At 38.8% G+C, this 16764-nt stretch overlaps 1 protein-coding gene across 12 annotated transcripts in view; it reads right to left on the bottom strand.

Annotated features, from left to right (window-relative positions):
* The window catches only part of NBEA (neurobeachin), a 364492-nt gene that overhangs the window by 269471 nt on the left and 78257 nt on the right, over positions 1-16764 (bottom strand). For all 12 annotated transcript variants that reach the window (XM_033146505.1, XM_033146506.1, XM_033146495.1 and 9 more), the window contains 6 exons: positions 15469-16485; positions 9728-9945; positions 8628-8781; positions 5581-5589; positions 2056-2236; positions 487-617 (listed from right to left, as the gene is read on the bottom strand). In XM_033146505.1, the coding sequence (XP_033002396.1) occupies positions 487-617; positions 2056-2236; positions 5581-5589; positions 8628-8781; positions 9728-9945; positions 15469-16485 (1710 nt within the window). The remainder of the gene's footprint in view (positions 1-486; positions 618-2055; positions 2237-5580; positions 5590-8627; positions 8782-9727; positions 9946-15468; positions 16486-16764) is intronic.

Raw genomic sequence — 16764 nt, 5'->3', positions numbered from 1 at the left:
TCAAAGCTCCACTATTTAAGTGATTCACCTGCTTGAGTATAAGGTTACTCAAACGAAATCTGCTTAATCAAACAAAAAAATTTCACCAATATAAGTAGAGACTACAGAGAACAGTGGCATCCACCTGAAGAAAAGTCAATATATGATCTTTAACTTTCTCTGCCACTTTAACATCTCCACTAATATCCTGCTTACAGACTCCAAGAGAAAAAAAACTAGGCCCATATAATAGTTCAGAACAGCCATGGTAAGAAGGCTAAGCAGAACTTTTCCCAGGGAAAATCAGAAGACTGCTCTTCTCTCCTGACCAGGAAGAAGTGCTTTTCTGTTGTAAAGACTGCCCCCTCTGGATTTATAGAAGAGAGTAACTTCTGTTTTACCAAAGTGACAAATCATCATAACCAGTTTAAAATATTATATGACACATTGTAATTATTTCCAATTCATTCATTTTATGCAATGGTATCTATTATTTTAATAGTTTACCTTAGCGGTAGTAGTTGCACTTATACCCTGAAGATTCTCCTGAGTTTTACTGCTGATTAGTGAAGATTTATTTACTCTTTCTCTCTGTCTCTGTCGGCATTCCAAACAGTTTCGCACAGCAACACAGCAAACTAAAAAGGTTTAAGAAATAGCATTGGAATATCAATCTTAATGAAATTCTTAAAGCAATAATGGAAGAATATTGTGTCCTAGTGCCTGAGATCTGCCATAATATGTTACCCTATTATGACATAAATGCTGGATTTTACAACAGCATCTATATGCACTAATGCTAAAACTGAGAAAGAGTTAAATATACTCATCTCTTAATCATGTGTATTTAATTTTATTCAGATAAGATACTACTGTTGAACACTAAATGAGCAGCAACAGTATACACAGCATAGTAGATAACACATTTCAATGAACCCTCCTTATGCTTTTGCAATTTGTAATTGATGGAGATGTGAAAGTGGTTCAGGACTAATATCTGAATTGATTGAGGAGGGTCAGATGAAAGAGGAGCAGCATACAAAGTGAAGCTAGGGTAGTCCTGATAAGGCTATCCTGAAGAAGGAGGGTGCCTGGCAAATAGAGAACTATGCCATTTGAGGCATAAGGAATGCATGGCAGAAAGCACAGAGATAAAATGATAGAAGACTATCAAGTGATTGCCTATAGATGAGAAGACATGGTTTAGTGCTGGAGCATATACAATGCATGCAGAAGGTCTGAAGTTGCTGCAATTATTAGTGAAAAAGAGAGAAGCTGCAGGGCTTGAAATCATCTCTGTTTTGGAGAGGCCCACAGCTAGAATACACGACGTTGTCTAGGGTTACCACTGACCTAACAGTATTAGGCAATTTCATATAAGCATGCATGAAGCTGACAGAAGAGATAGTCAGAAGAGGATTGTAATTTTAATCTTGATTGTTTATATGGGAAGGAGTCCAAATAAAACATTGTAAGGAGAATTGTGAGCTAAATATAGTCATCAACAGAGGAATAGAATGAGGAATCCATTAGCATGCCAGTATGTTTGTCATGCACCATAACCAAGGCTCCTTCAAACTAACAAGTTCCACTTTTTATGTCTCACAGCATGTAAAAACATTATCTTCCTTCTACAGCAATCATGTTAGCCTTTTTAGTATATGTGAAAAATGTTCAACTTTTAAGAATACTATGTACAATAACATAAAGCACTCTTGCTATAGTTTGAACAGTTCTGCTATGTAGAGAAATACTTGTCTTAACCTGGGCTGGATGCAATTTTCTTCAAACACAACAAAATACAGTGATTTTTAAAAGGTAGAAGCTATGAACAGTTCTACAGAGCAAATGAACATATGTTCAAGAAATCTGCTAATTGGCATAATAAAAATTAATGGTGGTGTTGAAGAGAATAAGCAGATATTCTCAACTAAACTGACTTCTAGATTTTTGGAACCCGAAGAATCAAAAGCAGGTCAGCTTTGGCTTTTTTCTTTTTTTCTTTTTTACTGTAGCCTCATTTCGTTGATCTGTAAGTAATTATTTAATGCACTGAGCTGTTCCATGCAAACTTACCAAGCCTTAGGCACTGTCGCATTAAGCCTCCAGAAGACATGTTTTTTTCAGCTTCAATTTCGCTAAAATTTAGCGAGCTGGCAAATACTAGTACATCAACCATAGCCATCAGGCGGCTGAGGAAGGTCACTGCTGTCTCTGCTGACATACCCTGAGTTACTTCAATGTTCTCCAATTCAGTCTTTAAAAGAAAATCATGACATTAGACTCCTAAATCTATCACACATTTGAACGCATGAAATATACCAAAACAATCTCTGATTAAACTGAACGCAAACAGTATAGAAATGGGCATGAGAAGAGATGGATTCACATTTGCATGCCATATTAGGTAATACAAAGTTCCTATACTGGTAAGTAAACTAATGCTACTCATATGAGCCAAAGCACTATGGTAATATGAGTGTGTGAGACAATGCAGAAAGAGTTCTCAATTTTGTCTATCTGTAAATTGTCCATATTAAGAAACAGAAGCACAGGACAAGGAGGACTCATAGGGTTGCTATATCTTCCTGCATCATTGGGGAACTAAGAGAAGATACATAGCCCACGCAAAATATAATCTTGTTGTATCTTTGAGGTACACTTGGGAAAGCATTCTTTGAAAAGTGGACACAAAGCATAATTAAATTTATTCTTGGAGTATGAGAAGAAACAAATATGATTGCCAAGACACCGTCATGAGGTGAGTAAAGTCACAACTGATTATACAGTCTAATATTTTGTTTGTTTATTTATTAAATTTATATCCCTTCCTTCCAAATGAGCCCATGGCAGCAGACAAGTGATAAAACAATAAAAACTATTCCAATACATATTGGAATTTTAGATTATTATTTTTGACCAAGTGTGATTTACTGCAGGGTGTCCTATTTGTTAGCCCTATAAAATTAAACATATGTTGTTGTTGGCATCCATCTGTCTTGAGAGACAATGGAGAGTGCCTCTGGGGGTGAAATCACACACACACACCCCGCACACACAAATAAAGTATATTTATTGCATACATGCATACATACACACATTTATTTCATGCAATGACTTGTCAGATTGTTCCTATGAGAGCATGTATACACAAAAGGTGAAGGTAAAGGGACCCCTGACCATTAGGCCCAGTCGCGGATGACTCTGGGGTTGCGGCGCTCATCTTGCTTTATTGGCTGAGGGAGCCGGCGTACAGCTTCCAGATCATGTGGCCAGCATGACTAAGCCGCTTCTGGAGAACCAGAGCAGAGCACGGAAACACCGTTTACCTTCCCGACAGAGCGGTACCTATTTATCTACTTGCACTTTGTGCTTTCGAACTGCTAGGTTGGCAGGAGCAGGGACTGAGCAATGGGAGCTCACCCTGTCGCGGGGATTCAAACCGCCGACCTTCTGATCAGCAAGCCCTAGGCTCTGTAGTTTAACCCACAGCGCCACCCACGTCCCTATATACACAAAAGTTACAATTAAATTATTTAGCAATCCAAGGGCAATCTTGGAACTAAATCCTGTTTACAAGACTTTAAGTGGAAAATCCATCCTTTTCCATGTCCACAAAGTCACAGGATCACTTCCAAAAGTGGTATAGTGCCAACTGTTATGTTGCAGCTATCCCAGAAAAACATTATTAATAATGCCACTCTACACCCAGAACAATTACCGTATTTTTCGCTCCATAAGACGCACTTTTTTCCTCCTAAAAAGTAAGGGGAAATGTCTGTGCGTCTTATGGAGCGAATGCATAGTCCCTGGAGCCAAATTGCCCAGGGGGGAAAGGCAGATCCTGCTTTTTCTGTTTTAGAAAGAGCTAAAGGCTAACAAGAGGGAAAGAGAGTGTTGAAAGGAACCCGCTCAACAGCTGATTGCAGGAGATCGGGAGGGAGATAAGGGAGCTAGCTCCCTTCCTGCCCCGCCCAGGCCCCTTGCACAGTAGGATCCTGGGAAATTGAGTTTTTCAGCCATTTGGGGCTTTCTGTTACTTTTCTTCTTGCATTCTATTACTTGCTGGTGCTCCTGAGATTTCCACTTCCCCTCCCCTATCAATCAGTCAACATTTAATGTTCACTGGGATTCTCAGTTCTGAATAGATTGTTTTCGGTTTCCCCCTCCACTTATGGGTTTCTTCAATTTTTTGGTAGTCCTGCAAGGCTTATGATTCCTCCCAAGTCTTTGTGGTGTCCTTCTGCACCACCTGTGAGATGAGACCTGGGGCCACTGCTTTACAGTGGCTCCAGTTGCACTTGGAGGGACGAGTTCAGAAAGTGATGCTGGGGAATTCCTGTTCAACACCATAGTCATTGACACGCGGGGTCCCTCAGGTTTCCATCTTGTTCCCCATGCTATTTAACATATAAACTTGATCCAGGTGCCAGATCAAGCACCCACCCAAAGTTTCTCTTCTTCGCCCGCTTGCCCCACAGCCTCCGTTGCTTTTGACAAGCTTATTTTTACTGCAGCAGAACCTCAGTTTTTGAGCGTAATCCATTCCGGAAGATCCCTCAACTTCCAAAACGTTCAAAAACCGAAATTCAAAGGGCTGTCAGCCATTTAAATGGGGGGGGGAGAAACGTGCTTCAGAAGCCGTTTGATTTACGAAAAATATTCAAAAACTGGAACGCTTACTTCCAGGTTTTTGGCATTTGAGAGCTGAAATGTTAAGCAATGGAGCTATTCGAGAACCAAGGTTTGACTTGCATTTTATAAAGTTGTTTTAAAATGTTGTAAGCTACCTTGAATCCAACTTGGGAGAAAACCAGAATATAAATACACTAAAAAAAAACCACCTCAATACATAAAGATAAGGCCTGTGTGAATTAATTCTATTTATTTATATGATCCCAAATCCACAAATTGAGCTGGACTGTGGATACATAGCTTTGGACAGGCCATGTTTGTGATGAGAATATCTTCCTTCTACGCAGCACAAAATTTTGTACCCTCCAAACTTTTTCCTGCAAAAATAGATCCTTTGGGGAGGAGATAACACTTTGTCCTCCCCCCTTTTAAGGTCTACTCTATGCTAATGTTGCCTATTTCATGAAACAATATAAATACTCGAAACAGATCTTTTACTATGGAAGTGCTAACCATCCAAGCATAAATAACACTTAAAAAATAACGAGTCAATTTGTTTAGGTCTTTCATTGATATTTATCCAATAAAAATTAGGCCTGCAGTAAAACTAATCTTGAATGAGTATTTACCTGAAACAATAGCATGTTTATTAAGTTCCTTCATCCACTACACACATGGGAACCCACTAAACACAGATCATGTAGGTGAAAGCACAATAATACAAAGTGGATGGTATGTCCTCCCACATTTTGATGCATCTGAATCAAAGTATTGCATGTGGTGCCCTGTGATAAGTTGTGAAGATGGCATCTCCAACTCAAGATAAATATTTACAGTGTTATGAACAATTTCATAATGCAGATATTATTTACTTCATTCTATCGAAGGCTGGATAACTGAAAAATGCATAAGAAAGAACATAAATTCTAAAAGCTATGAACTGAAACTTGTAGCAGTAATACTAACCTTAGAACCCTGGACATGCAACAGACAAAGCAGACAACAGATCACAACAAAAAGAAAAAGAAATGTTACAATCAAATTAAAAATACAATGCAAAATAGAAACTAATACTCTAAAATCATGTATTTTACTTTACAATTTGAATGTTTTAATTTTTAAAAGCAACCTCTTGAAAACAAGCTCTAAAGTTCAAACTTAAAATTAGTATCATTTGACCTATGCAGTTCAATATACACAAATAGATGAACAAAGAATAAATATACTAAGTATAAATATGTTTTTCTTAGTAAAAGCGAGAAGTCAAAATTACCAAAATGGGGGAAAAGCCTGGCTTGCTATTTGTAAACTTTAAATTCTTCAAAGACAGGTATAGGTAAAGGTAAAGACAAAGACCCCTGGACAGTTAAGTCCAGTCAAAGGCATCTATGGGGTTGTGGCGCTCATCTTGCTTTCAGGCTGAGGAAGCTAGCGTTTGTCTGCAGACAGCTTTCCGGGTCATGTGGCCAGCATGACTAAACTACTTCTGGCACAACAGAACACTGTGACGGAAGCCAGAGCACACAGAAATGCCGTGTACCTTCCTGCTGCACCGGTACCTATTTATCTACGTGCACTTTCGAACTGCTAGGTTGGCAGGAGCTGGGACAGAACAATGGGAGCTCACTCCGTCACAAGGATTCGAACCGCCAACCTTCTGATAAGCAAGCCAGAGAGGCTCAGTAGTTTAGACCACAGCGCTACCCACTCCCTACCTTCAAAGGCAACCCCTCCATCAAAGTAAAATGAAGCGCGTGGTGCCTCTAAGACATTTTGAAACCTAAACATTTGCCAGATGCAAGGATCTTGTGATCTGCTGGTAATTTTTAGGGTTTTATATTTACATTCACCATCCTGAGCTGCAAAATAATTCTAAGCAACTGCTGAATGGTACCATCTTTGCTCCATGCCATGAATCAATTCCCAAAGAGTATTCACAGATCAGCTGCAGTACTGTGAAGTGTGCTTTGTCAGTCATTCGGCTGAGAAAGCAACATGGTTATCTAACATGCATTAACAAAATAGCGGCTGTGTGAATACTAGAACATTTCTACATTTTAAATCAAATTCCAAAAGCCCCGATCCAAATAGCAGTTTTGCGTGCTAAATGGAGCACAAAAGCAGCTTACAACTTGGAATAGGTGAAAGACATTTGCTGTTCAAACGAAAGTCTCAGATCCCACTGGGGTAGTGGGATCTGAGACTTTCGTTTGAACAGCAAATGTCTTTCACCTATTCCAAGTTGTAAGCTGTACCCAAAGTAGCACTTTGTATCTAAGTTGCTGTTTCCAAAGAGAAACCTGTTCTATTATCTCATTCCTATCAAAAACTAAAGGCAATACACTGTATTTGTGCTGTAATTCATGCTGTAATTGTGTCATGTATGACCTTAACAAACTCCTCCTGTTTGCCAATTTGTACAGTCTATTCAGGATTGTTGTGGTCTCATTGTTTTTTAACTAGGAAATCTATCTTACACCAAACTTTGCATTTTTACTGCAAATAAAAAATAGGCCAAGGCAGCTTAAAGATCAAGAGTATTCCTTTCTTCTACTGACCAGAAAAGAACCTGTGCTTTATTGGAAACACCAGATTCTTTTTATGAAGTGTTCCAAGAACTGAGCGCATCCATAAGTGATACCCCTGCATATGAAATGCCAAGAGGCTAGTAAGACATGTGGAAGTGTGGACTACATCACTCCAGGCTACTGGTGAGTTATCTTTTCTCTCTCTTTCTAATATTCATTCATTTAAGCAATTTCCTGCAGGTTAATTATCAGCCTGCTCCTCATTCCACTCCTGGTAATTTTTCAAGTAGGAGATTAATACAGAAGATGTGAACGCCATCTCCCATTCTATAGGCCCATTCTACAGGCCCATTCCCACTTCCCTGTTCTTCAACCTTGGGTGCTCAGATGTTGCTGGACTACAGCACCCATCAAACATGGCCAGCTTAGTCATCTGTCAGGGCTGATGGGAGTTGTAGTCCAACAACATCTGGGGACCCAATGTCGAACATTGGGCTAAGTGGGAAGTTAGGGGAAGATCAAGAGAAAAAACACTGATCAAAACTTAATTCTGTATCACAATCTGTTGCTTATAGAAGGGTGACCTGTCTTATTTATTCATATTTTATTTAACAATTGTTGTAAACAGCTGAGAGATTTCATTACAATTCAGTGCTGTGTACATTTTATTAAATAAGTAAGCTTTTATGCATAATATAAGTAAAGCTGTGACTGAGATCCAGAGTTATGTGCTCAGAAGTCTCTCCTTTTAGTTCTCTGTCCTGGTCTCAAAAGAATCCTTGAAACATGAGGCAGTTTCAGACACTCTTTAAAATATACTGTGATGTTTTGGGGGTAAAATGAAGGGAAGACGAGAAGAGCCACTGGATGTGTGCAAGCCATTGTACACGTCTAATAGGTCTCTTTGGAACCTTGCCTATGTTTGTAAATTTGATGTAAGATTGCAGCAATAATTCTAAAGAAGGTGTTATTGCCACAAGGAAACAGTGGTCAAGGAATTTGAACTGTGCTTGTTTGTACTGTATCCAACAGGAGAATTCCACATATATCACCTGCAACAACAGGGTCTACATACTTTGTCATTAAAAGACGCCGAAATGGAATATGCTCCCAAATTAAAGACATATTTCTCTTGAAATGTTTAGTACCTCCATTGAGATATTTGAGGAAGTCATTCTATAATGATTCTAAATAGGATAAGCTAGGTGAAAAGTGGTTTAGCTATTGGTATAACTTTCTAGCAATTGTGGCTATTAATTTTCCCAGAGTGTTTGAAAACTGTTCTGTTTCAAAAATAAATCATTGCTTTAATACAGCATCACCTATATAAATTGGTTAAGAACATGTTTGATTAGAATTCACCTTCTAAACTTTTTTTAATGCACATTTTCTTCTTTTAAGGGAAACTTCCAAAAACAAAGCATCTGACATTGTTCTTGGCATGCAATTTTCAACATACCCACTAGATGGAAATATTGTACTTACAGTTGGGGATGTTGCTGCAGACAACAATGGTAGAATTCCTCCACAAGCAATGATAATATTGTCTACCATTTGGGAAATGAGGTGGATAGTGTTATGTACAAAAATAATATTTTCATTGCTATTGACAAAATCCATGACAGACTTTGTGGAATGGCTACAAAAAATAATTGAGGAAAATGTGTCAGGAGAATTCTAGAATAGATTTCTAATACAAAGATCAAAACCAACATAAAGCTTTATTAACAGCAATAAATCACAATGAAAGCTATTTTTAAAAGGTAGCCTTGCAAATATGTTCTGAAATGCTACCATCCAACTTTCTTTTTAATAACCTGTCTTCCAACACGTATGATACATTAATGACACACCTACCACCAGAAACAAAACAAATCAAACTTTCTTCCAGCTTATGGAAGCCCCACAAAGTTCCATGCAGCTTATTCCCTGACCACGATATAAGAGTGTATGTAGCTTAAATTGGCTTTTCTATAAACTGCTACACAGGACTATTAACAAGGAACCTAATATGCTTCAAGGCCTAAGGGAAAAGAGTATTTCTCTCCTCTGTATCCCAGTTAGTTATTTTCTACATCTTCTTCTTCTACATCTGGCGTGCCTGGCGTGCTCTGGTCCATGGGGTCACGAAGAGTCGGACACGACTGAACGACTGAACAACAACAACATCTTCTTTTCAAGAATGTGGAGTAAGGTGGAAGGATATTAAGTGGATTAAGACCTGGGAGACAATGGCTCAAATCTCCACTTGACCTTAAAATGCACTTGGGGCTAGTCACTCTCTTTCTCTCAGCCAACCTTCTTCACAGGATCAGGAGAACCAGGAATGTCACCTTGAGTCCCAACATTCTTGAAGCTATATTACTAACCATGCTGAATGTGTGTAGTAAATGTCAAACAGAAAATTTACTTTACGAAGGGCAGGAAGCATGCTACTCATGCTACTCATTCAAGTAGCTAGGTAAAGGAATACATTAACAGCTTCCACAGCAGTAAGCTTAACTGCCTAGTGTAATTAAGAGGCAATGATAGTTTTATTGTTATACTAGTGAAATAATGATACAAAATAATCCATGGCTCCTTACCTTCTCCAAACATGCACATCAGTTTCTAAAGCAAAAAGCAAATCAGTAAGTAGTCTCTGGTGCATTGGGGACCATTTAAATTCTGGAATACGAAACATTGTTGTTCGTGGACCAGGACTGAACTGCCGCCTCTGTTCTTCTGTCATGGGCATTCCCCGAAATCCCAAATCAACACGCAAGTCTCTATCCTGTTGTGTAATAGATCGACCTTGCACAGCCTAAATAAGCAGTAAATATATTTAAAATATTCAATGCAAATTCTGGCACTGGTCACACATGGGAACTAAAACACACTTATTTAATGTGATCTTTCTTCATAATTAAATAAAAAAATGAAAGCAGTATAAATTAGTCTCTAGCCATCCTTAAACAATTTTGTCCTGTTCTAATACCACCTATGAAGCCCTTTGTAGGTAAAAGCATGCATTTTGTCTCTAAGAACTAGTGCCAGTTTGCTTTCTCCCTCCTTCCTGCCACATTCTTTGTATTTTGTGAGGCAGCATTAAAATGCTTTAAGTAAGTAAGTAGGTAAGTAAATATCAGCACTAAGTTTGACTTTATTAAATATTATAATTACATTTTGCAGTAAACAAAACATTAGTTAAGTTTTCTCACTCTTTAAGTGGAAGACCATTATCCTGGCAGGAACTGATACAAAACACACAGGTTATGTCATGTGAGCTTGCTAGAAAGCTATTCAAGAGCTGATTATGTGTTGATTGGTTGGTTGGTTTAAAAGCAGCCAGGAGGGTCCCCTAGTAGTGCTAGAGCAAATGTGTTCGACTCTTCCCTGCTATGATCTTTTTCTTGATCTAAATCCAACCCAGTAGCTATTTTCATCCTGTCTGTGTTGGGAAAATAGGTATGTGAATTCCACCCAGCCCCACAGCACTGCTTTGGAATCACAGAATGCTAGAGTTGGAAGGCATCTAGTCCAAGGCCTGGTCAATGCAGGAATCTTGTAGCTAAAGTGCTCCTAGCAGATGTTTGCACTATCTTCTACATGACAGCCCTTCAGATATTTGAAAACATGTACAGGTATCATGTGTCCTCTTCATTTTCTATTATCCGGGCTTAACATCTTTCAACCACTTCCGTGCAACTTGGTTTCCAAATGCCCTCATTATCCTGTTGCCCTCTAGTTTGTCAACAGCTTTCTTAAAATGGGGCATCCATAACTTCACAACGTCGTCCAGATATGCTCCGATCAGCAATGTTACTTCTAAAGATATTTGATACTTTTGCAAACTTGGGGGTTTACCCTGAATCTACTGAACCTCCCCTCTTGAGGATGCATGTTGCATTTTTGACTATGTAAACAATGGTACTTACTACTTGAACAACACAAATGTTCAACCTCCTTGTCTACTGTAATGCAAGGTCACCCTTGAGGACGGCCCAGAGGCTGCAGATAGTGCAGAATGTGGCCGGTAGGTTGGGAAAAGGGGTAGCCTGATGTGACCATGTGCTGCACTGGCTATGAGCTGACATGCCCAATTCAAACTGTTAGTGGTAGCATACAAAGTCTTATATGACTTGGGACCTTGGGACCTAAAAAAGCACCTTCCCTAGTAACCACCATCTTGGGCCCTACAATCAGCAGGGGAGAACACGTTGGTGGTGCCATTGCTAGGTAGTTTCCAGCTGGCGTTGACTAGTGACTGTTTTACACAGTTTTTAGATACTGTAAGTATATTTTTATTTTATTGTCTTACCACTTTGGGGTCTGCCATGCTGAGCTTTTCTGGGAGGAAGGGTGGGTTGGAAATTTAATAAGTAAAAGAAAATGGTACACAAAGTGTAGCTGCTTGCATGCAGGAACAGAAAGACATACACCTGCCATAAGAGAAAACCAAGCTTACGCCCTACATAGAATTTTATGTTTCTTTCCTACTGTAGAATTTTACTTGGGATTACAACATAATGAATTTTATTCTATTCACGAGCAGTCCCAATTGTCTCTTAAGTGTGCACTGATGTAGACAAATGTGAACAGGGCAATCACAAATATGTTTTTTTATAGGAGTTGTTGCAAGTTGTAGTATTGCAAAGAAGGTCAAGACAGCTTGCATGTAAAACAAATCTACTGTGTGATCTAGCGTTGTTTCCAGGTCTCAAGGCAATGGCCTAGGTTTCATTCACTGACAAGGAATCGTGCTGCTGTAGAGACAGTTGTCAACATTCTGTTTCTGAATTAACTCCTTGAACTGCAAGCAGATAAACACAGGATTGGCAGAACTCTGTAAAGCTCTGAGTGCCATTCACTATTAGATGACTTCTATTGTTAAAGTCTTTATTTTATAACAAACAATTCCCTAATATGCAGTATTATTAAAACAATTAAAATAGAACACATGAAGCCACATACTTTAAATTATTGTTTTTTATGGATTAGACCTAGTTTTGGGAGATGGCCAAAAAGCTGCCACAGCATTTTGCTTGATCATTAACAGTCAGGAATCACTTTCATTCCTTGACACATCAGTGTTTTGTAGTCAATAAGCATAGTTCCAACTATGTGGTTTTGAACCACATTCTGTAGGTATTCAAATAGCTATTTTGTTGATGTTGATTGATTCAATATTGCTAATGTAAATTTCTGGATTATATATCAGCCTTCACTGTATAATGTTTTATTCTCAAGATCATAATTCAGTTTGTATGGTAAAGAAAGGAACAGAATGAATTGTCAAGGATAATTACTAGGCAAATATTCAATGGCCAGCAAAAACTAATTAGCAGAATTACTTTCCAGTGCTAGACTACTGAAAACACTTCTGAGCATGACCTCCGAAGTGACGGAATAAGATACTGCATCAGCATAAGGATATATGAAGTTTTACATGTAAACAGTCAAAATGCAACAAATAAAATAATTAGTTTGCATTTAATAACATTCATTTATAATCAACCAAAGTCCAGCTCCTCAGTACTGTTTTAAAATGGGATTAACTTCTCATGAAAGTAATGTAATGTAAGGGCAATTGTTTCTTCTACAAGAAGAAATGATTTTGATGTGCAAAATAAATGGAAACCATTACTCACAATATTGCTACTAGTATAACTCCTTTTACTTATCATAAGAATATAAGAGCCCCTCTAGTCCAGCATCCTATGACCAAACAGATGCCAATGGGAAGCCTGTAAGCAGAACCTGAGTGCAATAGCATTCTCCTCAAACTGCAGCTGCCAGCAACTGATATACAGAGGCATGCTCTCTTGGGCAGTGGAGGTAGAATACAGTCATCGTGGCTAGTAGTAGTATCCTCCATGAATTTGTTTAATCGTTTAAAGTCATCCAAGTTGGCAGCCATCACTACATCCTGTCGGAGTGAACTCCATAGCTTAACTATGTGCTGCGTGAAGAAGCAATTTCATTTGACTGTCCTGAATCTTCCAACAGGTTCTCTTATTATGAGAGATGGAGCGGGGGGAATCCTTATTCACTTTCTCCACACCATGCAAATCTCTCCAGCCATACACACCTCTGTAATAAAATTGTAATGAGATCTACTGACTATTCCTTGCAATATACATGTAATTCAGGGGTAGAGAATCTGTGGCCCCACAGATGTTGATAGCCTAAAACTCCCACCATCCCTGACCATTAGCCATGTTGGGGATGCTGGGAGTTGAAGTCCAAAAACGTCTGGAGGACTAAAATATCCCCACATTTGCTGGAAGAAAGACTATCAAGGAAAAATGAAAGAGGGCAATTACAAAAGAGCAGCCTTTTATCCTCTATAACACAGCTGGGAGGGGCAAGGTTTCTACACAGCTCTGCACTGAAAAGAAATACAGGCTTAACCTGTGAAAGGTATTTTTCTTCGAATGAAAATCTGCTCTCAGTTGGATCTAAACAAAACTTTACATGATGGACACATATGCTTTTGCTGAGGTGGCCTTGAGGAGGCATGTGCTCCAGAATGTGTTTCCATGTCATGAGCTCCCTCTAGCACTTGCAGGCAGGAATGCAGCTGAATTAGAATATTTTATTCCCAACCAGCCAGCACCACCACAACTGTCCAAGCTGTAAACACTCACACTCAACACAAGAACGATTAGAAACAAAAAAAAAAAAACCAGATAACACCAAAAGGACTTCTCTGGATGCTGAAGTCAACTTGGAAACAGAGCCACTTAGACTAGGCAGTCAAAGATAGAGGGAGGCCTGAGACCACCTTTTTACTCAAAGAAAGATACTTTTCACAGGTAAGCCCAACAGTTGTGAATATGCTCTCAGGTGAGACATACAAATGCTGGGCCCAGAAAGCGTATATCATGGCTATCTACAACCCTGGAAGCACCTTCTGGAGCACCTGCCTCCAAAAGGCTGCTGTGTATGCATCCATTCTGTAAAGTTTTATTCAAGTCCATCTCAAAGCATCTCGTCTCAAATCGGAGAAAGAATTGCAATGAAGAGATTATTATTTATTCTCCATGTCAGACAGAAGAAAGAAAATCCTGGGAGTCATGGGTAAAAGCACTGCATGGGTAGAGTGCACTTGAACTATTTTCAGTTTGAAAGGAGTGGTGTCGCTCTTCCTAACAGCACCCCATTGCAATCAATGGTGCAATGTATTTGTGCCCAGGTGGCATATCTTGAATTTCTGACTGGCTATCGTCAAAATTGGTGTCATTTAGAGAATCATTAGGCAGGGTAAGAAAAATCAGCATACCATTCTCTAGTCTGCAAAAAGGCATTGTAGTACCTAAGAGACCCAGCTACTACAATGTTTTGTTTTTAATAGGTGGACCCAATGTGACTTTCTACCATGAAATCACCAAGAGGTCTTCAGCAAACTAGTTTCCATCAGCCCCACATCTGCAATATATTGATCACAAATACTGACCCAGCCTGCCTTCCATGCCAGAACATCTTCTGGAACATCTTCTGCATAGTGTCTTTTTTATGACTGGGTAACTATCCTAAACCCCCACATTCCTCCTTCCTTTCAGTCTAATTCCCAAAGGGATTCAAAATTAGTTTCTATGATTATCTGCACAGTGCTCACTTCATGGTTTATTCCTAGCTACTGTTTACTGTTTTTCTGATCTAGACATAGATCCTTCAGTTAGAAAATTTTCTATTCTCTGTGGAAGCATGCTTGGTATATTTCTTAGTGAAACAGTATTGAGTAATGTCTAGATAAAAATGTTTTTTTCAATGCTATATGGCGACAGCTTTATTTATAAAGCATTATTTTAAATAAATGCCACAGAGTGAGAGTGAAACAAAGTCAATAAAGTCTTCTTCAATTGTAAAATTCTGGGAATATAAAGTTTAAGACAAAGCACACTCTGGTTGATTGCTTGGATGTCATGGCAGAGTGTTACAGTAGTTTCACTGCTATTTGCAATGCTAGTTCCAGAAGGTTTGCTCCTCTCCATGGCATGTGCACTATGGGGGTCTGCATGTTCCATCTCATTTCATTCTAGTAGCCTGTGTTCTTGACTCATTTATTTCCTAGAATTGTAGAGTTAGAAAGGACCATGAGGGTCATCTAGTCCAACCCCCTGAAAGGCAGGAAACGTTTGCCCAATGTAGGGCTCAAACCCAAGACACAGAGATTAACAGTCTCATGCTCTACACCAATTCGTATCTACATGAAACTGCTGAGTGAGGTTATCTAGGCATTTACTTTTTTATAATTGATATACCTAAAATATAGACACACACTTTATTAATAAATTTAATAATATAGTAACATTGTCATTACACCAATGTGTAAAAAACTTACTTGGGTTGTAGTGGTGGTTTGGATTTTTCTTATTTCCTTCCCCACTTCTTTCCCATCATCAGATCTTTCCGTATCTGATATAATACTCCCTGCATCTACATTTGGTACAGTTTTACCACTAGAAGACTCAGTCTCAAGAGTTGTAGCAACCATTTCTGCATATTCTAATCCTTTGGATGATGAAGCCAGGTCTCTCTCAGAAATTGTGCCCATTGCATCCACAGAGGTATGAATCTTGAAATCTTTGTCTTCTATTATGCTTGAGCTACATGCTATGTCAGCACTACCAGTCATGTGAGCGAGGAGTCCAAGGTCATCATTCACACCAAGGTGCATCTGAGTCTCTTGCATATTTGCAATAGTAATGTGATTGCTGGACAGTTCAGGGAGCAATTTCTCCTCTTGGCTGGGTATTTTATCAAAAAGAAATGAGGTATTGTTAGAAGGTTCATCTTTCTCATCAGCTAGTGTTATCAAGGGACCATTGTCCTTCTCTTCACTTTTCTTAATTATGCCTACACTTCCGTGAACATTGTTCTGAAGTTTTTCAACTGCAGCACTATATACATTGTCCAATAAGGATTCTACTTCCACAAGGGCACCATTCTCTCTCGTTACCAAAGTCTCTGGTGATAAATCCATATCGTCCAGCTTTACTTCTGTGGCTTCTACCTTTTCTGCTTTTATATCAACTAATAGATCATGAACTTCTACATGCACACCACCCCCTGGTCTATCTGAGCTTCCAAGCACATCATCAGATACTTTTGTTGCAATAAGTAAATCCCTAGTATCTGTACCAACAGGGTAGTCCGTTTCACTTTCTGGGCTTTGGCTTTGTGAGAGATCTTCAATTTCACGAATTTCTATTCCACCTTTTGCTCCTGTTGTCTGAGATGAAAGGCCTGAGATAGTGCTAACATTCCCCTTTTTCCCCTTCTTTATATTCTCCTCTTCTTGTCTTTGATATTCCTCGTACATTTTTGCTAGGTACTCTTTGTGAGCTTCATAGGTGACCTTAATACAAACAAATTAATTACAATTTTAGGAGAAAAGTCAATACTTATACGTTTAACTAACATTTAAAATGTTGGAACACCCTCTAAGCCACTGTGTTCCTTGAGTGAAACAGAACAGAGTATGGGCCATTAGCAGGTTATTAACAAAAGGGGGAAATGGAACTATTAGGGGCAAATGTCACCAAGAACTCAGAAAAACAGATAAAGTAAAAATGTAAATGTAAGCAGAGGAAAAAAAGTGATAAGATACTTAGGATTTAAATAAAATGACATATAA

Source organism: Lacerta agilis, chromosome 4, assembly GCF_009819535.1.
Source record: "Lacerta agilis isolate rLacAgi1 chromosome 4, rLacAgi1.pri, whole genome shotgun sequence".
Lineage (NCBI taxonomy): Eukaryota > Metazoa > Chordata > Lepidosauria > Squamata > Lacertidae > Lacerta > Lacerta agilis.
Note: the sequence above shows the minus strand (reverse complement) of the source record. Positions and strands in the feature narration are given on the sequence as shown.